Source organism: Eutrigla gurnardus, assembly GCF_963514095.1.
Source record: "Eutrigla gurnardus genome assembly, chromosome: 10".
NCBI classification, from domain to species: Eukaryota; Metazoa; Chordata; class Actinopteri; order Perciformes; family Triglidae; genus Eutrigla; species Eutrigla gurnardus.
The window spans coordinates 9259024-9280454 of NC_139924.1; the positions used below are offsets into that span (position 1 = coordinate 9259024).

Here is a 21431-nt window from a genome sequence, read left to right on the forward strand (position 1 = left end):
GAATATAACCTAGTCTGCATAGCAACCTTGGTCATGAACTCACCCGCACTCACACAGACGGGCTGCTGCTCAAAAAGTCTGTTCCAATGAATTAGTTTCTCATGCTCCAATGCAGCTTTTTGATTGAATTGTATCACGATTTGTAGTATATGTGTAGCAGTAATGTGGAGATGTCGACTTTCAGGTACAAAATGTATCTGAACTTTTTATTGCACATAAGATAAGATCATCAGCGGGGACATTTACATGCATGATTCTGTGTTTTTGTGCATTTAGGAATCGTGTGATTTCTGCTCTGCCTCGATTAAAGACGATGGACTTCAGTGCTGTAACGCGTCAGGAGCGAGTCATGGCAGGGATTTGGCGTCAGAGCAACAACCGCAGCAGAAGCAGCAAAGAGACTCTCCAGTGACGCAGACCCAGCTCCAGTGTGGTGTGTTCAAAACTGTATTTTTACGTGTTTCATGTTCTGCGCTCCACATCAACAATACTTCATGTTTCTCTGTATGTCAGTGGTGAAATCAGCACTGTATTTAATGTTGGTTTCATGTATTTTTATCTGCAGAAATGAATTATTATTGGAGAAAAGAGAGGTCAACAACACTCACTTCATATAAAGTGATGGGCAGGCAAATGTCACTTGAGATTTTGGTTCCGATATGCTGTAAAAGCCTGTAAATGATCTAATATTGATGCAAACAATATTTGTAAACTGGTCTGGATTGTTATTTTACAACAAAGTGATGCACCAGTTATTTATTTAAATGACTGAAGAAACTACACAGATATGAGCATGTGGATGTGAAGATGTATTTAATAAAAGACGAGCGCTTATGTTGAAAATCTTTAATGAATTAATTAAACCAACAAAAAATAATCTTAAAACTTTTTGGTACTAGCCTAAGATATAACAAACATATTTCAGGTAGTAGAACACATTTGAGTAACAAACAAAACAGAAACAAAATTCCAAGAACCCATTGCGAAAAGCTCAAATCAGTTGCGTGGATGAAATAATCACAGCCTCGCAGATCATCCCTTTAGAGACTCCAGACCAATGTGCTCCTGCACCGAGCAAGCTCTCCTCTGAAGAGCAAATAAACATTTTAAAAACACAAATAAATAATCACAAAAAGGTCTCGGATCATTTTATCTGCTGTGGTACATGGATTCTTAGCGCTCTCCCGCTACAATGGTTAGTTTCTGATTAATATGAACAACTCAATCGGGTTACAATCTGCAGCGAAAAAAGCTTTGTTTAGACGCCAACAACCGCAGGCTTTGAAAGTGTTCTTGTGTTTAACATTTATCACCACAAGATCTGGGCCAATCCTGACCAATGAACTCTCTACAAAAAGAGGAACTGCATTCAATTAATCATCTGTTTTTATATTCAATCAGAAAATTCTGTACAAATGCGGCACAAATACATGATATCTGTCCCTGCACCCTCTACGCGCCAACCCCCTTCATCTCTGTATGCCACTGCTATTAAATATGTGAAGTTCCAGGATTAGATTTCAAGAGTTTGACAGCTTCTAATTTGCACTAGAAAACTGCTGAAAACATATTACCATCTGTAAACTTGAGAACTTGTACCCCAAGAATGCTCCATCCCCCCCTTGCCTGTGACATTAGGCCCACCCAGCACCCCCTGCTTGTGTTTGTTCTTCATCCACCGGCCACTGTCGGGTCACTCACGATTTAGATGTCAAGTTGGTTTACTGGTTCATGTTTAGGTTGCAGTGTCACACCAGATTACTTTTGGATGTTTGGTACCTAACTGTCACCAGCACAGATCGGGAATATGGTATTACAACCTTCAAAATATAATGACATCTGAAACACGTATTTGCATTTTTCTGGCTCCATTTTCTACATCGCCCCCCTGCCTACCAGGACATCAGGACAGCGTTAAAGACATGTTTCTTTTGTCCTGGTAAAATGTTAAAATACTAAAATATTTCATGTGCACCTATTGCACTGTGATGATTTTAATTCTTCCATGCCACAGAGATTCCCAATTTCTCCTGTTCCAGAGAAGAATGTATAAAATGGTCAATGCATTGCCCCAAAAATCATACAGCTCTGTCAGGTGAATACACTGTCATTCTTCCATACCTTTACAACAAGTCAGGGGTGTGGAGCTACCCTTGCTAGCCGGAATAGCCTAAGAGCCTAAATGCAGACACCAAGATGGCCCTGAAACAGTTAGTGATCAACAAGAAGGATGAATGATGATTTTTCCACTTGGTTCTGACAAAGTCTGTGATCCACGTTCAGAGGAGGCCTTGTAGTTGCGCTTCTACGGTACATCTTCCATTGCCCATGCTGACAATTTGTCACTGACCCATGATTAAGTACACTAAAGGACAGCCATAGGGTACACTCCTACATTGTCTCTGTCTTTATAGCAGGTGGAGGCATAGCTAAGAAGCAGAAGGACCAAGATGCTTTTAATAAAGGTTCGGCTGGAGGGTGAGGATGCAGAAGTGACACAGAAAGAGCGGGATGGGAGGAACAATATGCGGGCCAAGGTCGCGGAGTCAAGGAATGGCAAACTGGACTACCAGTTCTTCTTTCGCATCCACTTTGATTTGAGAGATTGCACTGTAAGCGTAAGCTGCTATCTTGGACACCTGCAAAGATAAAGAAAGGGTTTTATGTGGAGTGTACAAAATATATAACATTTCCCAATTTCCACTGAGACTAAGTCTACCATGTATAGAAACAGAAGGGTTTTTTTAAGTGGACGAAAAGGGCAACAACTGAAAAGCTTAAGATAGAGATCTATTTTCAGCCACATATTAAGTCACACCCCCACACGACTTTACACGTTGCATGCCGTCTCTGTAGCTCTCTGATGATAAATGAAGCCAACAAAGATATCACATGACAAGAATTAATCTGGGTGCTGGAAGCACATGCCAGCATATCTTCAATGTGTGCTAGTGTATGATTACCTGCTGAACATCCGAGTATGGCACCAGGTCACTTGCAAGCACTTGGTGGGGCTGGCTGGTGAGGGAGGGGAGAGCGAGGGCTTTCTTCTGGGGCAGACTGTTACTCAATACAGCCAACTTTGTGCTGAAACAAAACACAAGGTTACCGGGGCTGTTCGCCTATCATTAGCAAAGCTACAGTTTGGAGTTTAAGTTTAAAACACCTTGATTGTTAAACCTGATTGCTGTGTCCAGAGAACCTGCAGTTTAATCTCTGCGTCTGTAATTTAATAAAGCTGCTGTTTTTAGGAATCTAGCCACTAGGTGTCATTGTATCCAGCCGAATATAAAGTGTGAGCAAACTGCTGTTGGAATTTTCTGTCTTGAATCACTTCCCCCCACATCACCTTCTTGAGTCGTTTGAATTTCTCAACATTGTTGAGTTTCATTCTTACCACATTCAACCAGTACACGCCTTTGGATATACAAGCTGGTTCTCTTTTTAATAGTATTAAAGTCACCTGAAAATCTCTTTCTCAGAAGCTTTAAATCAGTGAGACACAGAACAACCAGACAATGAAAAGCTCCATACAGTATAAACAACTCACAAAAGTAAGCTCAACATCTTATAAGCTAAGAAGCTCATCCTTATATGGTCTAACAACTCAAATACCCATGCTATCTTTATTGTTAATAGGCAACCGACATGTACAACTCAGGAGGATAATGATAACCATCTTTCCAATGACTGCAATAGAGACTTTCCCATATCCGTACACAGAAAACCAAACAGAAAACAGAAGAGCAAAAGCCTTCCACAACATATTAAGCAACTGCTCACTGACATACCTGTATTGCCGAGCTTTGTCCATGTACTCATGCTGCTCCATCATGACGGAGTCTGCTGCCGAGACATCAATGATGTTCCTGAGAGAGCGGATCAAATTCATTAATAATCAATTACTGCTTTATTATATGGAAACGTGCGCTGAATTTGGCTCGTATACGATTGCATGTCATACTGTGCCGTCTTGGTGAGGATGGATGTAAGGAGGGCCTGTTCATCTGTCCTCGCTGAAGGGACACTGGGCGTGCTCCAGTCGGCCCCATTTGGGGGCTTGCTGACAGGGTCCCGGTGGGGGATCAGGGGCTTACGTTCATCAGGGTCCTACAATGAGTCGAGTAGAATAGGATAAGTGATGAAGACATTTCCACGAATTATGTGACAGTTGTGTCGCACACAAGTGGTTTATCCATTGGATACATAAAAATGATCATAAAATGGGACTAACTTGAATGGGCTTATCTTATAAATCACATTTTCAGACGATCACACATTATTTGGGTACAACACAGACAGAATGGTTAGATATGCGTTTGTACTGTAATCCTTGTGCTACTATCAAGATAAGATTAACTGCATATGAGGGAAGACATTCTGCATCAAGGCAGAAGTTTCCGCAAACTAAAAATAGCTGGTGTCACATGACATAAAAACACGTCGAGACTGTGTGTCCAGAACATCGATCGGTTCTGTTGTCGGCGGGCCTGTTTACGTTACAATTGATTTTTAGTTATTTACAGATTGCTTTAGAACAATAAGGCTTCAAGATAAACGCAAAACATAACTAGCTAAGACACAATGTCCTGCTAATCTCGAAAGTGACTGTAAATAAGTTGGTATATGCACGTTTTGCTTCGAGTTGAGATCCGTCCAGCTCGTCTTAGATATAATCGTTATTTATTATTTTATTTTTTTCAATGTATGTGCCAACTTCACAGCCTGCCTTGGTCCAGGCCTTCCCCGTAGGCTATTATGAGTAGCAAGCTAAAGCTGTTTTTCAGGTGCATATCACTTTACTATTTAACAATAATAATAAACAACGACCCCGTTGAAACTCAGTCACACATTACTGAAATGCATTTCAAGTATGAAACAGTGATAACTAAACTCTTATAACGTACTTTGTTTCTCAATAATACACATGTACGTATGGGGACAGCTTTAGCCGGCTAGCAGCTAACTACCTGCTCTGTGGTCTCGTTCTCGCTGCTGTAACAGCAACCCATGTCAGCGTCCGAGGGGCGAAGCTACACAACCCCGGTTCCCTGCTCTCCGTCACAAACCGCCCGTATTCACCGTCACCAACACACATTAAAAAAAAATCGTTACTCCCGCTTGGTTGTTTTTACTTCAGCTCCAACGAAAAGTAGGAAGCTACTGTCAACAGCAGCTTCTCGGTCGAGCTATCACATGACAGAAGTTCCGGCGCAACAATACACACCGACCATTTCCGGTATATGAGAAGAAGCAGCCGCGGCCTTCGTCACGTGACGGGGGACATTTCAAACGTGGTTATGTAAAAATAAATATAGATGTATATATAATAATACAAATAAAACAAAATTAATAAAACGAGAGGAGCAGTGGGGCAAACCTATACTTATACTCAATTAAACTGGACAGATAAGAAATAATTTACTTGTATTCAGAGGCTGTTCAAACTTAGAGTGAGCCTGTATGAATATAACTGTATTTTTTTTTAAAGGAAGGACCAATATAAATAATAGATGTATATATGTAAAAGAGGTTAACTTGTGGATTGGTTTTGATAAAGAAATAAGAATGACTAGCTTAAATTGCAAATAAAAAAGGTGGTAAATTGTATGCCTGTATAAAATGAGTATTACGGGGCCCCTCGAAACTCTCTGTCATTGTACAAAGTAACCTCTGGATGTCTCAGAATTTTCTCCAGCTAAACAAAGACAAAACCGAACAAATGGCCTTAAAGCTAACAAAAGATATTGTTAAAAATCTTACTCGTACTCATAGACAGTGATCGTAATTTCAACAGCCACATGAAAGCAATCACTAAATCAGCGTTCTTCCACCTAAAAAATATTGCAAAACTAAGGGGGTTTCTGTCAAAAACAAAAAGAACTGACCCCCATACTGAAATCCTTACATGGCTCCCTACAGGATTGACTTTAAAGCGCTACTGCTTGTCTACAAATCACTTAATGGGATGGGGCTTAAGTATCTATCTGAAATGTTTCAGCCGTATCTACCAGTCAGATTTACCAGATCACAGCAGAAACACCTATTAGTAAAACCCACCGTCCAAACTAAACAGGGTGAAGCAGCTCTCAGCTGATGCAGTTCAACTCTGGAACCAACTAGACATCAAAAATGCTCCAATAATTCCTAGTTTCAAATCTAGACTAAAGACCAAGCTGTTCTCAGATGCCTTCCTCTAACGGGTCTTATCATTTTATCCTTTTACTCTTATCTTACACAGGCAGTAGGCGTGCTTGGTTTTATCATTTTATCCTTTTTACTTTTATTTATTGTTGTTGTGTTTACACTTTTCTTTTGTTTTGTTTGTTTGTTTGCTTGCAGAAAAGATTGATGTATGTATGTGAGTATGATTGATGTATGCCTGTGTCTGAGTAGCGGCTTTCTTTTACTTATTATCACATACTGTATTTCTGCTTTTGTTTGTGTAAATAAACTTGCCTTGCCTTGCCTATGATTGTGTACTTGGAACTTTGTTTGTGTGTTGTTATAGCCTCAGTAAAAGGGTGGGAGAATATGCTAACAAGGAGATGTATAATAAGCTTAAGCTTCAGGCTTTTTAGTCAATATTTTTGATTACTTGAATTTACAATGTAGATTTTTTTGGGGGGGGATAACAAAAAGTCCCAGGTTGAATATCAATATCAATATTTATTTTAGGGATCGGCTCCAGCCCCCCGCGACCCTGAATGCAGGATAAGCGGTAGACAATGGATGGATGGATATTTATTTTATGATCTTGAAATAAACAAAATACATTCCTTACTCTGGAAAGACACAGTTTTACGTATGATTTGCCGTTTTAATGCTCTGTATCGAGTAAAGCGACAATTTCATCGGCTCTAGCAGTGTTTTCTCTCTATGTTCTATAAAAGAAGAAAAGAGAAATGGTAGAACATTTTGTGAAAAACAAACACTGCAAACGTTTTATCATGTTTGAGTGGTCTAAATTAATAACAGGTTACTGAACCAAATCAAACAACAGCAGAAGGGAACAGGAAACGACATGTTGCTACACATGTGGCAGTCTCCCTGGAAAAAGATGAAAGGGTCTCTCACACCCTCTGGCACAGTATGATGACAGAGGACCTCACACAGTATTTCTCCAACACACAACCGTTTTTATGACTAATTTCACAATACGAACGGAAATGTTTTTCAATGCTCTTCATTCACACAAAAAAGGCTTTCTATTCCCACTCCTTTCAGAAAAAGATTAAACGTTTCTGTATTAATTCCAACACATTTTTATAGGAAACTGTACTATATTCTAGAAATGTCTCTGCCTTGTTAAAGATTGAGCTGAATCCAATGGCTAGAAAGTGTTTACATTTTTGCTGCCATTACCTTGTGTGCCCAAAAGAGAGAAAAGATCATCTTAAATATTTGTTTGATGTAAAATGGCTTTAAATACTGTGTAAAAACAAATAGACCTGCGTATGAAAAGCAAAGGAAATATAAACAACAACAAAAGGGTCACAATGAGCTCAGCCTGTAGTCTTATTCACAACTAAGCTTACATTTTACAAACTAAAACATTAACGATACCTTTATTTTGATTCCACACTGCAACGTTTCATGTAATCCTCAGTAGCCAAACTCATGTTCATTTCCTCAATTTTGCAAAAGCAAAAATAACAACTAATGAGCAACATGTGTGTGTATTTGAAAGTATGTGGAATTTTGGCTGACCTTTGAAAACATTGCTTTTCACTGGCTCACTGCATCGCTTTACTTTTTATGTTGTGTACCTCAAAGTTTGAATTGTACAACCCCAACGGCCCAAAGTGAAGGAGCGAGCAGACAGCGTTGATCGTGGAGGCAGGCACCAGTGTGATGGGTGGGATGATGATGACTGGGAGGCGCCTGCCCTCTCATTAACCCCCGTCTCCTCCACACCTCTTTTGTTTACACCTACACGCCGGTCAAGTCCAGGCAGACGGAGCAGCACATTCGCAGACTTCGCTTCCGTCCACGATGTTCGCCTCCGCGCTCGTCTTCGTGTTGCTGCTCGGAGCTTCTCGAGCGGCAGACAGCTCGGCCGCTGCCCAGCTCGGCCCGCCGTCGCTCGCCTTCAGCTCCTCGGTCCGCTCGGTGTGCAAACCCATCCCGAGCACCCTGTCGCTGTGCCACGGGATCGGCTACAGGCACATGCGGATCCCCAACTTGCTCGGCCACGACACGCTGCGGGAGGCCCAGCAGCAGTCGGCGGCCTGGCTGCCCCTCATCTCCAAGCTGTGCCACCGGGACACCAAGAAGTTCCTGTGCTCGCTGTTCGCCCCGGTGTGTCTGCCGGAGCTCGGCGGGCCCGTCAGCCCCTGCAGGGGCCTGTGCGAGGTCGTGCGGGACGGCTGCGTGCCCGTGATGAGCGCGTTCGGGTTCCCCTGGCCGGAGATGTTCAACTGCACCCGGTTCCCGCGCGGGACCGAGCTCTGTATCCCGGCAACCGGAGAGCAGGAGGGGCGGACGGCGGAGGAGGTCAGGCACGAGGAGGCGTTGAAAGGTCAGTGGACGGGTCCGTTTAACCTGTAGGTCCTACCCTTTAAAAAAAACACACTGTCTGAGTAAAGTAGCCTCCATGTTTACATTAATAGCCTTTATATATGGGCTATGGGCCTGACTCCTTTAGTGGGCCTATTTACATACCTATTATTAGCTATAGGCCTATGCACTATAGAATTCTACCCCTGTTGTAGCATAAAGTCACTCCCTCCATGTGCACTACAGCACTATAGCCCTACTATTATCACTGCATGTCCATTTCTGCACAATACACATAATTTCTGACACAAAAACAAAATGCCAACATGTTAAAGACAAGTTTGGAAAGTGTCTCCATTATGTTTGATTATAAGTATTTGTTTGCCAGATTTTAATAATTACAATCAAACTTTATTTGTTCTGCGTTTCTGTTTAAATACACTTTTTTTTTTTTAATAAATCAGCCTCAGCAGTTCAAGGCTATAGTGTCAATCATGTAAGGCGTATCGCTTTTTAAAGTAATTTCTTTCTTTTAAATGTTTTTTATTTAAAACAGTTCAACTACCTTTTGGGCCGGCTTGTACTGCTGTAACATGTTCCTTCCGGAGATCAATGAAGTTTTATTTCATCCAATCAGATCTTATCTTACAGTTGTTTTGCATGCCTTGATTCTGGAGTTCCAGTTGAAAGACAACAGTCTCATCACCTCCTTTTATGATTTTTTTTTATTTTACATCACCGCTGCAGACGCCCGCAGTCATCTAATCCCCTCTCTCTCTCTTCCCCCCCCCAGGCAGTGTTATCTGTGATGCCTGTAGTTTGGCTGCCGAAGGAGAAACTGACATCCAGGAAAACTTCTGCCTCAGCCCATATGGTGAGAACAAATTTCCTTTTGAGCACGGAGCAGAATACAATACAACCCTCTGTAATTACTCCATAAAATAAAAAAACACAATTTTCACAAAGCAGGCCACATAACAGATGAGCTAACCAAAGAGGTTGTTTTACAATGCGTCTGAAATGGCACCTGTTAACTTCTCTCCGTCTCTGTGTCAGCGTTTAAGATGCGTCTGGGCAGTGTGTCGATGGTGGGAGGGGACCGTCAGCTGGTGCCTACGGCCCGCAGCCGCATCCTCCGGTGGGCAGGAGGAGGTGCGGAGAGGGCAGAAGGGATCGGAGGCGCCATGGCCCACAGCGCTTTGTGGCTGCAAGAAGGAGGCAGCTGTACGTGTCCTGGATTAGACTCTGCAGAGACAAACCAAGACAGGGGTTTAGAGGAGGAACAGCTGGATAAGACACAGGCGAAAGGAGGAGGAAAGGAAGGGAAAGGGGCCCAGAATGGATGGTACCTGGCCCTGGCTCAGGCCGAAGAGGGCAGGCTGGTGCTGACTCGACTGGTGAGGTGGACCAGAGGGGACAAAGACCTAAAGAAGTTCATCAGAGCTCTCCTCAAACATTCTTGTCCAGAGCTGTAGACGGGGAGCCACTGCAGTCCGGCCCCATCAACGCTGCTTTGTGATCACATGCAGTCCGTAACTGTGTCGCAACATCGTTACATAATTAACGCTGAATAAATACAATGTAAATGAACCGGATTAGTTCATAGCCATCTGTATGTCTGCATACCATGGCCACTTTCTTGATGAATTGTTCCTGATTAACTCAGAATGTGTCCCATTAAGTAAATCAGCATTGAGACGCATCATTATATAACGATTACTTGAGTATTATTCAACATTCAGGTAAAATACAGCATCATTTTAACATAAGTTACGACTACAATAAGCTCACAGGTTGATATATTTTAAACTGGGGTAATATTAGTGTGTTTGTTTTGTATTTTTGTGTACATTTGTGTATATAGTCAGTGTGTTTGGTAATGACTGCAGGGTTAAGGCTGATCTCATCGCACGTTTTCTATTAATACATATTTGGGTTGAAGCAGTGTAATTGTCGTTCTTACTTTACTGATAATTTTTTTCACATACTACCTATTCTATAATTTTGTGTACATTAAGCATACACTATAATCTTTTTTGTAATTGCCTCATATTTCCCATTTATGTTTCACAGCAGCTTAAGGTTCAGTAATTGTATCACACGTTAGGAAGTTGCATCAAGAGAGAAGCACTGAAAGTAAAGAAAGAAGATGTGAGTTGAACAATAAATCATTTAGAACTTTGTCTCTTCTGGATATTTTTTTTTTGCAATTTATTACATTTATTTGTTCCTAACTTGTCTCATTTTTAAATATTGAATTACACTTTTTTTCTATTCAAACAAGCTTTAATTAAAAAATGTACTTTAGTTTTGTTGAGTTACACTAGATGCTATTTCATGCACGCTTTCCCATCAGGACTCAGTCAAGAAGGAAATCTGATTCCACACAGACACACACCTGTTGCTGTTAACTTGACATATCCAGTGTCTCACACAGCCTCTCTGTCTCCGCTCCTACCCACAGTATGTTTTCTATTCTAAATATACAGACACAAAGCTGCCTGTTCCTCTGATCAAAAAGCACTTTAATAGATTTAGAGTTAGTTATATTACTGTCAACAGCCTGTTAATTGGAAATAATTACAGGATGTGCACTGTCATGCACGTGACACATACATTATTCACACCCCAGGTCTTTTACCTTTTCTTGCACACACACACACACACACACACACACACACACACACACACACACACACACTCAGTCTTTCTGCGGCTGAAGTGCCACTTTCATCTTTATCGTCTGCGCTGCTGCTCTGCTTTCGCCACACTTTTTAGAAAATAGGTGAGTATGTCTGTTGTTTGCGAGGGACAGCAATAGAGACTTTTGATTCAAAGGCTTTGTTATGGCATCTGTTCTGTTGCTATTCTGTTGTCGGTTACCGGAGGCAACAGAAACATCCAGAGAGACTCGACTCTCTCTCACCTCTACCACAGGATGAAAGAATGAAAGACCTCCAAACGGAGCTCATCTTAAAATGTGTGGTTATTTAATTAATATAATTCTCAGTATTGTTTCAGTGTCATAATGATCGTATAATGGCCATATTTAGTATAACCAAATGTACCACATTGATACATACATTCTTTAATTAGAAGGATCCTTTGTTAGCTGTAAGTGATCTTTAAGTAGTTTTAATTAATTTCTTCATGGCTTTGATCATTTGACAAATGGAATATTACAGAAGCACCAGACGAGGTGCAGATCCTTGATACCGCAGAAAGAATTGTGGAGACACAGGAATTTGCTTCTTAAAATATTGATAAGATGATGACAAATGACACCATCTGTGTCTTCAATACCGGATCACAGCTACTAAGTGGGTCTGAGGCAGGATTTGGCTTTTAAAAGCACCCGAACATCAATATCAGAAGGCAAAATGGATATTGAGTAGAATATTGTGGTACTCAAAAAATAAGGTGATTTGTTGACTGATACAGTGGTTCTTTATCCATATTACCTTTTTTTTTTTTACATTAAGCCGATGCCTATAGGGAACATGAATGTAAAAGTGGAGAGAAGAGAGGCAGAAGCACAAAAGTATTTCAGTGAATTGCTGGTTCAATATTCATGTAACGGTTAATTATAAATGTACCAAGAAGTATAAATATATAAATCTATTTTTATTACATAACTGAGTATAGATATCTTATGAATCTACTTGTGTGTTTTTCTTCATACGAGGTAGGATGGTGTCTCCTGCCATCGCTCTGGCCTTCATTCCCCTCCTGCTGACAATCATTATCAGGTGCCGCTACTACTTTGTGCTGTTCTACCGGGCGGTGCTGGTCAGGATATGGAAGGACTGTATGACCGGCCTGAGCCGCGAGGAGCGTGCCTACCAGTATGTCCTTACTCATGCCACCCCCGGAGACCCCGACAGCATCCTGGACGCCTTCGACCTCTGGTGCAGCAAGGTGGAGTTCATCAGCAACATTGGGCCTAAAAAAGGTGAGGCGGTCATTCAACCGACTCAACAATCCTTCTATGAACTTGGTTTTACATGATGCTGTTTGGTGCGTAGGGAAGATCCTGGACCGGATGCTGATGGAGCAGAGCCCCCTGACGGTGCTGGAGCTAGGTGCCCATTGCGGGTACAGCACCGTGCGGATTGCCCGGTCCCTGCCCCTAGGCGCCAGGCTCTACAGCATCGAGATGGACCAGAGGAATGCTACCATCGCTGAGAAAATCACCCGGCTGGCAGGGTTTGACGATGACACGGTGAGAGAGCAGAAACACGTAAACACTGAATATCAGTACTGAATACGGGGAGTATTATACCTTTGAGACATTCGTGTGTCATGTTCTCCAGGTGGAGCTCATTGTGAATCCATCCGATGAGGTGATCCCTCGGCTGCGGTCCGACTATGGTTTGGAAAGGTTGGATTTCGTCTTCATGGACCACTGGAAGAAATGTTACCTCCCTGATCTGCAGGTGGGGAGAATAAATCATTAGAAAGAACATTTATATATGAGCTATGAAAAAGAAGATTTCCTTTGAGTTTGCAGAAGCCTGTTTTTTCTCCCCACTGTTACCAATGTCGACTCCCTCAGTGACATCACACTGCCTCTGTGTGTGTGTTACAGATGCTGGAGGGCTCTGGTCTGCTGGGCAAAGGTTCTATGATCGTGGCCGACAACGTGCTGTTCCCCGGGGCGCCGAAGTTCCTCAGACACATTCGTAAGAGCGGCCTGTATGAGTGGAAAGTCCACCGGGCCACACTTGAGTACAGCAAAGGCATTAGAGACGGGATGGCTGAGCTGGTGTACCAGGGAATCAAGTAGACCACGCTAGCAGGCTGATGTCCATTTTTGGAGCGACAGAGGATGAACTGATGATGACATATACCCCATGTTAAAACTATTAAAAGGAAAGTGTGATGGAAAAGATACGTAATCATCTGAAAACTGTAACATGTCGGTAATTAGTAATTCAGAGTTGCATTATATCTCACACATCGCCCTCTCCTGGGTAAAAAAAGGGTGAATTATCAGGAAAAGAAACTGTCCCATTTTAATAACCCTATGTACATGACACTAGTCTCTATATGGAAATAATAGCCACTTTTTTAAATTCCTGCCGACACCTATCAAATACAAGCAAACATATCAAAAGAGGTATGCTTTAGACATAACTGCCAAATCAAATTAAAAAGACAAAATGATTTAAATATGCAAACTAATGATAATGTATTGCATGTAAGTTTTGGTGAGTTTATAATAAATATCCTTAATGTACACGTTCAATACTGAAGAAAATGTTTGCCTTCAGGTGGGAAATGTCACCAGTACCTGTTCAAATCTTTCATTATATGAAATGTTGAATGGCATAAAGAGGAATTGTGGACATCGGCCTCACCCATATCATACATTTTATTGACACCAATGCACGTACCCCTTTATCAGAACTGGACTTATCTCAATAAACAGTAAGTCAACCGTAATGCAACACACCCCTTACCTTACTATCATGTTACAATTTTCTTTTTCTTTCTTTTCCTTTTTTAAATCAAGGAGAAATTAAAATGTAGAAAACAGAAAGACATTTTTTCATCAAAATTATTTAATTTAATACAAAAAGTCAAGGCTTTCAAGGTTGAGTGTATTTTGATGGACACTGTGTGTGTGTGTGTGTGTGTGTGTGTGTGTGTGTGTGTGTGTGTGTATTCATATTTCAATTGGCATTCTTCAAAAGTAACAGTTGCTTTCGCCGTTGACATAGTTAAAACATATCAAAATAAGAACTGAACATCATACTATTTCGCAAGCATTTATGAAGATTCCACTGGGAATAAGAAAAGATTAGCAGCATACACAACACTATGAAACAGAACTGTACTACATGGTGAAGAATCGGTCAGTCTCCTTCATAGGTGACAAATTAATAAGCTGACTGAACCATTGTTTTTGCTCAGTCAACTGTTTGGAGGCCGTCTGAGAAGTGACACATGACTGAAGATATGACAAGGTCAAAGTTCAGATGAGAGATCGCTGGGCTGGCGCCTAGAGTTTCCACTGTGTGGGTGTTTGTCCGACTGGTTACAAAACACCAGGACCGTGTGTGTGTGTGTGTGTGTGTGTCAAAACTCACGGCGATGTCCAACGACTTCCAGAGACTTCACAGGCCAACTGCAGCTTGAAATTAGCCACTTTAGCCAACCTCCCTCTGGAGGAAATCATGATACAAGCGTTGATTCAACTATATTCTTTTCCCGTTCATGCAAATAAAAAAATATATATATGTGTGACAGACTGAAGGGGCAGCAGTCATGTTTTAGGTGGGGGGGGTACAAATCCAGTGCCAGACAGCTTGATTGAGACTAAAATTGTCTTTTGTCTTAAATCATCCATTGGTCTTGGTCTTGGTCTGTGCCCTCCATGTCCACCTGACGGAAGGAAACAGAATAAAGACTATTATTTCTCTGCTTGGGGGGAGGGAAGCCAAAAACACACATCATGCCATGAAGACAAAGCACCTCATTGATCTCGCCATCATCAGGTGACTCGTTGTAGTCGTTCATCTCATCCATGTCCTGCATGTCTTCTTCATCTTCAGAGTCTTCCTCGCTGTCCTCCTCATCCTCGTCGTCCTCCTCTTCCTCTTCATCATATCCCGCCTGCATCACAGTAATCATAATGACATACACGGAAGGAACCATCACTTTCACCTGATTATATCGATATAACCGAGACGTTACCTCAAAAATAGGTTTCCCGATGGGCATCAGGTTGTTGTCCTTCTCGGCAATGCTCTGCAGCTGAGGTAGAGAGACGCATATTAACATGTGAGCGTAGAGAGAGAGAGACGCGTTTCAAGCAGCTCGTTGTTTACCCAGGTTTGGTGCTGCTGCTCCTGCTGGTGCAGCTCGGTCTCGTCCACACAGGGTCGGTCAAGGTTGAACCACAGGGACTCGGTTATCCGGGGGAAGAGAGAGGGGAACAGCGTGGACATGGCTGCCGCACGGGGACGACAACAAACACACACGGTGTCAACCAGCAAGCTTGTGTCGGTCGGAGGCAAACGTGCCGATATTACACAGCAAACAACGAGTTAAAACCCGGGTGTACTAGAAATAAAGGGAGCCCTTAAACATGTGAGGTGGTAACGACCCCGGGGCGATGGAGGGACACCGTAAGTTAACGTCGTTAACACTCGTTAGCGTACGATTTAAAGTCTTCCAGTTTACACGAAACTCTAACATATAATATCATCACGTCCACGAAAAAATAACGTAACACAACGTGCTATTTTAACCGTAATTTATAACTAAATAAAAGATTGTGTAAGTACCTGCCAGTCTCTTCCAGCTTTAAAAAAAAATTCAAAACAATTTAAACCGGAAACCCCTGGTGTTCCCCTTCCAATACTTCCGGTGTCCCCTAGTCCGGTGTCACTTCACAATAGTTCCGTCTGGGTTGCAGTGTGGTAGAGCCAGGGAAGTGAAGCAAAAACAAGATAAGACGAGACAATATATGTTTAAAGTATAATATCAGTGTTAACAATCTATGAATAAAGAATTAAAAATGTTCCCTGCTTTGCTGTGACACATAAATACTGATACCTTGGTAGCCTACATTTATTTTATAAATCAGTCCATAGATCTATAACGGGATCTAATCAGTTTGCAATCGTTTCACACAGATCACAGAGAATGTGACACTAAGGCTCTTATCAAAGTAGGGCCGCTAAATCTAAATAAAAAATAAAAGACTTTGTTTTGAATACATTGCCACAATCTTTTATTCAAATAATAAGCTGCTGAAACAATTGATACGTATGCTCTCTGAGAACATCAGCAACTTCTGAGACACACACACACACACACACACACACACACACACACACACACACACACACACACACACACACACACACACACACACAACCAGACAATGTTAACCACCCGCTTCAACATGCTTGTTTCGTATACGTTTACGTTGAATCAGGAGACCACCAACATAGATGCAGCAGGAACGTATCTTAACTCCAACCCTTTTCATCTTGTTATTAACTTCCCAGAGGTCACACTGCCATTTCACACAATTTATGAGATAAGACAAACGCGTTTAAGATGTAATAAAACTTAGGCAATTCCATACTACCTCTCGTTCCTTCGCTCTATCTCACACACACACACACACACACACACACACACACACACACACACACACACACACACACACACACACACACACACACACACCGACACACCGACACAGACTTTGGACTTACACTCATGCATGCACAGGTGTATTTTTCTCAGTGTGTAGGAGGTGACCGGACTAGAGGAGCCGATTTGTAGGATCATCCCTTCAGGAAGGATTCATCACAGACTATGACAAGGTACTGTGTATCTGAGTATTTAGGTAAGTTTCAATTGGTTTTAAATGAAGGAAGAAGGCATACACAGTTCAACTATTTATCTTACATTTACAGTGTCTTTGCAATTTCTTTCCATTCTGTTTCTATGTTACATTCAGGAGTACTGGTATACATTTAGTTGAGCAGTGTATAATGATTACTGCAATTTTCTGATATTCAATCATTTGTGATATAGAAATGGAAAACTGGATGAATGAAGATCTGTTATTATTTAAAAAAACACTTTTTAAGGACATTTTTTTTTATAAAGGTGTTACTTTGTTTTAATGTCAGAGGCTTCTGTGAAATGCATCATTGTGCCCAATGAACCTGAACATACATGTTCCAGTTTGGCTCAGTGGGCCAATGTCCATCTGATATCACGTGAGCTCATTACATACAAGACCAATTCAAGACTTGTTGTAAATACTATAGGTTTGGTTTGAAACAGTTTTACATGGTGTTTGGTCGTGGAAGTACTTGAAAATGGAATTACATATTACAAAATTTTCTGGAATGGCATTTTTGTCCAGTTTGTCCCATAGATAGTTTGTGTGAAGATCAGTTTAACTTGTGGTTACTGTCAGTTGTTTTGTTTTTTGTTCAGTTTGAGGCCACTTCAGAATTTACATGATGAAAATTAGTTTTACATTTCTCTTCTTTGTTCTTATACAGAGATTTCATTACTCAAAAACACACCTCATTTTAGCATTGGAATAGATGCAGGTTAAACACAGTTCAGCTTGGGCAGAACTGACACACTAAACTAAAACCTCCCCCAAAAGAGAATGCTGAAAAAAAATAGGGGGAGATATCAAAACAAAAAATTATTCTACACCAGGTTTGCCCCTTTATGTCAGGGCTATTGGCTGTGGAACGGAACTGTGGACCATATGGTCCTCAGAAAATGTCAATTAGCAAATTAATTAATTGCAGTGATTTTTCACTTATTCAAAAGAAGATTACGTTCGAGGAAACCTTTTTTTATTGTCTTTAAAGTTGTGCAAAATAAGCATTTCCTCTCAAAACACATCACAGCCCATTACCAAAAATACCACACCTGGTACTTTCCTCAAGAAACTTGGCAATAGAAGGAGTCCACATTGATTGATTGGTTTGGGAGTTTCTGGCACCAACCCAGGAGTTGGCTAAATGCAATTTAGAGGTGAGAAACAAACAGAATGATTCAATAAAGAGATCTAAACAATAAGATGAGCTCTGCTGACAATACACAAAAAACAATGACTACATTCTGTCAACTCAAATGTTCTTATATTACCAAATAACACAGACCTCTGTCAGTTAGATGGTATAAAGTGAGTGAGGTGTGTTAAAAAAAAAGACACTTCTTAAAGCAATCAAATCCACAGGTGAACACAAATCCTCGGCTAAGAGGCCTCTCACTGCTGCTGGCATTGGAGCTTTTAAATGCTTCCTCCCCAGGCCAGGTGCACCTCGTTGTATGATTCAGCACACCTGGGCAGAGTTGCTGGAGGGTGGGGAAGGGACAAGCACACAGCCGAAGCTGTTTTAGGAAGCTTGCAGCCGTAACAGGTGGACGAAGTACTGTGCGTGTCAGTGTCTTACTCAGATCGGAGGTGACAGGGCATTTGCTGTATGTTGGCTCTCATCCCATTCCTTTTCCTCCCCATTGATGTGTGTTAAGGCCTCACTGCTGCAGAACCATGTGGGTTGTCCTGGCCTTGCTGCTCGCCCTCTCTAGTGGCGCTCTGTCGCTGGACAAACTCAATATGTGTATGGACGGCAAACACCACAAAGTAGAGCCTGGCCCCGAGGGAGACCTCTACCTTCAGGTAACACAAATGTCCCAGGACGTTGAGGATTGACATTGAGGGGAGGGGTGTGGGAGATGATTTTTCTTTTACAGCATAAAGTGACCCCTCTTTCCTCTCCCTCCTTCCCAGTGTGCTCCCTGGCGTGACAATGCATGTTGTACTGCCAACATCAGCTCAGAGGCCCACAACGACACCTCCAACCTGTACAACTTCAACTGGAACCACTGTGGCATCATGAGCCCCAAGTGCAAGAAACATTTCATCCAGGACACTTGCTTCTATGAGTGCTCGCCACACTTGGGGCCGTGGATACAAAATGTGAGTGCTGTGCTCCCGGTCTCTCTTGTATGTGTGTACTTGCAACACTAGATGGCGGCACAAGAACTTGAAAGGGCTTGTCGGGACAGTCCACCCACATACAGTATGTCATCGAAGAATATCATTAAGGGAAACCAGCTAATTACAGTCTATATAGAGTATTTTCTAATGTGCCCCAGTTTAATTTGTGGACACCATGCATAACTCACCTGACGGATCAAAGCATTGCAACTATAGCTGAAATAATGGATCGTACACACTGATCAGTTGTGTGTTTGTGTAGGCCGATGAGAGCTGGCGTAGGGAGCGTATCTTGGATGTGCCTCTGTGTAAGGAGGACTGCCACGAATGGTGGGAAGACTGCAAGGATGACATCACCTGCAAGACTAACTGGCACAAGGGATGGGACTGGAACTCAGGTGAGTAAACAGACAGACAGACAAGTGGGAAAGCCTTGCTCTCATTCCTGTATGTAACCACAGAAAACAAATTCATACTTTCTTTTTGCATACGCATTTACATACTCAAACAAAAGAGCCTCCACCTTCTACCTACTGCATGTGCATGTTACCGTGCACTCTCTCACTCATGAACACATACAAAGATCTTTCACTACTTTCTTTATTAATGAATACATTTTTTACCCCCCTTTTTGAGGAATTTCTAGAGTAAACCCCTTTGAAAAGACGGCGCTTGTTTTAGGGATATGCTACAAAATTAAATGTAGATGATACACAAATTTTCAAGGCCAGAGAAATTAAAAATGGTTGCTTATTTTTTGTTGCCTTTTTGCAAAAAACATCAACAGGGGGGGGGGGGGGGGGGGGTGTTAATGGACTGTAGAAAACTTTTGCAACTCTTTCTCTCTTCTCCCCCTTACAGGTGTTAACAAATGCCCTGCTGGTAGCAGGTGCCAAGTGTGGACTGAAGTTTTCCCCACGCCCAAGTCCATGTGTGAACAAATCTGGTCCCAATCCTACCTTTACACCACCCACTCCAAATCCTCAGGACGCTGCATGCAGCTCTGGTTCAACGGGACGAACCCCAACAGGAAGGTAGCCGAGTACTACCATAACAACGCACAGCGACAACACCAAAGCTTTGCCTTGACGACGCTACTTCTCCTGGCTTTTGCGTCTTTCCGTGTAATGATGTAAAATGATATATGAAATCCTCCATCTATTCTGTATCTGAAACATTAATAAAAAATGCTTTCATTTTACATCCAATAATACTAACCTGTCTCATTGAAGCCCCCACTTGCAAGTTAAACACAATATTAAAAAATATCTGCCTCCGAATAGAAAGACAGTCATCACTTGCCCACTTTATTTTCTGTTATGCAATTCTTTGTGCTTTTCTTTAATTATTTTTCATCAAACCAATGATTTCTCATATTGTTAGTAAATCAAACTCTACCTGAAGAAAGGGTGATGGATGGTCAACTCTTCATTTTGGAAACGGGGAAGCGGAGTATTGCTTTCTCCATCAGTATAAAAATGGCAAAACTGATAAAAATACAGACTACACAACCAACAGGGAAAAAGCCCAAATCAAGGCAGCACAGTCTTTTTTTGTCCTGGAAAGTGTAGTAGATTTGCAACATGCCACATAGGCCAACTGTATTATTGCACAGCTCTGGGATGATATTTCTGTGAATGCAAACTCTGTTTAATAACCCTTCATAACAGCAACCACCAGTGAGGAAACAATATAACTGACCCAGGATCTGTATTGAGGGAAACATTTTCTCTGCACTGAGCCCCACTGATCACGACATCACATGACCACTCTGGGCCAGCCAGTGGTTAGTGGGCTCCACTGCTTGGTAATTAAGGAGTTCCAGTCCCATGAGTGTGTGTGTGTGTGTGTGTGTGTGTGACAGAGAGAGAAAGAGTAAGGGTGTGTTAACATTTCTCTTCCCCCACCATGTTTAAGTGTGTTCACACAGTATGGATGTATGTGTGTGTGTGAGTGTGTGAGTGTGAGGGCCGTGAGTTTACATACATGTGCGTCAGTGCCACGTCTGAATGTGGTCTCTCTGCGCTTTGAATATGTCTTATGATTGGTTAGCTGGTGTGACATGGCCAGAGAGGATCTTGGCTGATCAAAGATAAGTCTGAGATGTATATTTAGATTTAGCTTTTGTGCACTCTGTACTTTCATAACCAAGGTCTGAGATAACCAATCCAGTACATTTAAAAAGACATAGCAGATGCAGTCGACAGTATCTTTGAGGCCAGTCTTTCCTCTTTTTTTCTGCATGAATGCATAACGCTATACAAAGAGAGGTGGGGCCTTGCATGGGACTATCTCGTTGCGGAGGTTTGTTAAAGCCGGAGCTATAATTGATCCAACGGTTTTATTATAGCATGAGCACAACATGCTCCGATATTTTCCGTGACCAGAACATATTAAACTATTTAATCTGGGTTTGAATAACAGAAGATGCTCT

At 41.8% G+C, this 21431-nt stretch overlaps 5 protein-coding genes across 6 annotated transcripts; 3 read left to right on the forward strand and 2 right to left on the reverse strand.

Moving 5' to 3' along the window:
• Window positions 1-831: 831 nt before the first annotated feature.
• Window positions 832-5208, reverse strand: lamtor1 (late endosomal/lysosomal adaptor, MAPK and MTOR activator 1). The gene is made up of 5 exons (XM_084019876.1): window positions 4971-5208; window positions 3965-4110; window positions 3792-3869; window positions 2964-3087; window positions 832-2639 (listed from the first exon to the last, which is right to left on the reverse strand). Exons 1-5 carry the CDS (start codon window positions 5010-5012, stop codon window positions 2547-2549), a joined length of 483 nt encoding a protein of 160 aa, XP_083876002.1. The 5' UTR covers window positions 5013-5208; the 3' UTR covers window positions 832-2546.
• Window positions 5209-7745: 2537 nt separating this feature from the next.
• Window positions 7746-10665, forward strand: sfrp2l (secreted frizzled-related protein 2 like). Its single transcript, XM_084019094.1, has 3 exons — window positions 7746-8521; window positions 9293-9373; window positions 9556-10665. Exons 1-3 carry the CDS (start codon window positions 7996-7998, stop codon window positions 9972-9974), a joined length of 1026 nt encoding a protein of 341 aa, XP_083875220.1. The 5' UTR covers window positions 7746-7995; the 3' UTR covers window positions 9975-10665.
• A 546-nt stretch (window positions 10666-11211) lies between these two features.
• On the forward strand, window positions 11212-13392 carry tomt (transmembrane O-methyltransferase). Its single transcript, XM_084019587.1, has 5 exons — window positions 11212-11284; window positions 12185-12451; window positions 12525-12721; window positions 12813-12935; window positions 13088-13392. Exons 2-5 carry the CDS (start codon window positions 12190-12192, stop codon window positions 13283-13285), a joined length of 780 nt encoding a protein of 259 aa, XP_083875713.1. The 5' UTR covers window positions 11212-11284; window positions 12185-12189; the 3' UTR covers window positions 13286-13392.
• A 520-nt stretch (window positions 13393-13912) lies between these two features.
• anapc15 (anaphase promoting complex subunit 15) lies at window positions 13913-15878 on the reverse strand. Of its 2 annotated transcripts, XM_084019329.1 has the most exons (5): window positions 15792-15878; window positions 15333-15454; window positions 15199-15258; window positions 14977-15117; window positions 13913-14886 (listed from the first exon to the last, which is right to left on the reverse strand). In XM_084019329.1, the coding sequence occupies exons 2-5, from the start codon at window positions 15450-15452 to the stop codon at window positions 14839-14841; spliced, it is 369 nt and encodes a 122-aa protein (XP_083875455.1). In that variant the 5' UTR covers window positions 15453-15454; window positions 15792-15878; the 3' UTR covers window positions 13913-14838. The 2 variants fall into 2 exon arrangements, with proteins under 2 accessions (XP_083875455.1, XP_083875454.1); XM_084019328.1 differs by lacking the exon at window positions 15792-15878 and having other exon boundaries at window positions 13915-14886; window positions 15333-15596.
• On the forward strand, window positions 15545-20163 carry folr (folate receptor). The gene is made up of 6 exons (XM_084019325.1): window positions 15545-15632; window positions 16721-16844; window positions 18529-18676; window positions 18788-18976; window positions 19260-19395; window positions 19859-20163. The coding sequence occupies exons 2-6, from the start codon at window positions 16837-16839 to the stop codon at window positions 20131-20133; spliced, it is 756 nt and encodes a 251-aa protein (XP_083875451.1). The 5' UTR covers window positions 15545-15632; window positions 16721-16836; the 3' UTR covers window positions 20134-20163.
• Window positions 20164-21431: the final 1268 nt, after the last annotated feature.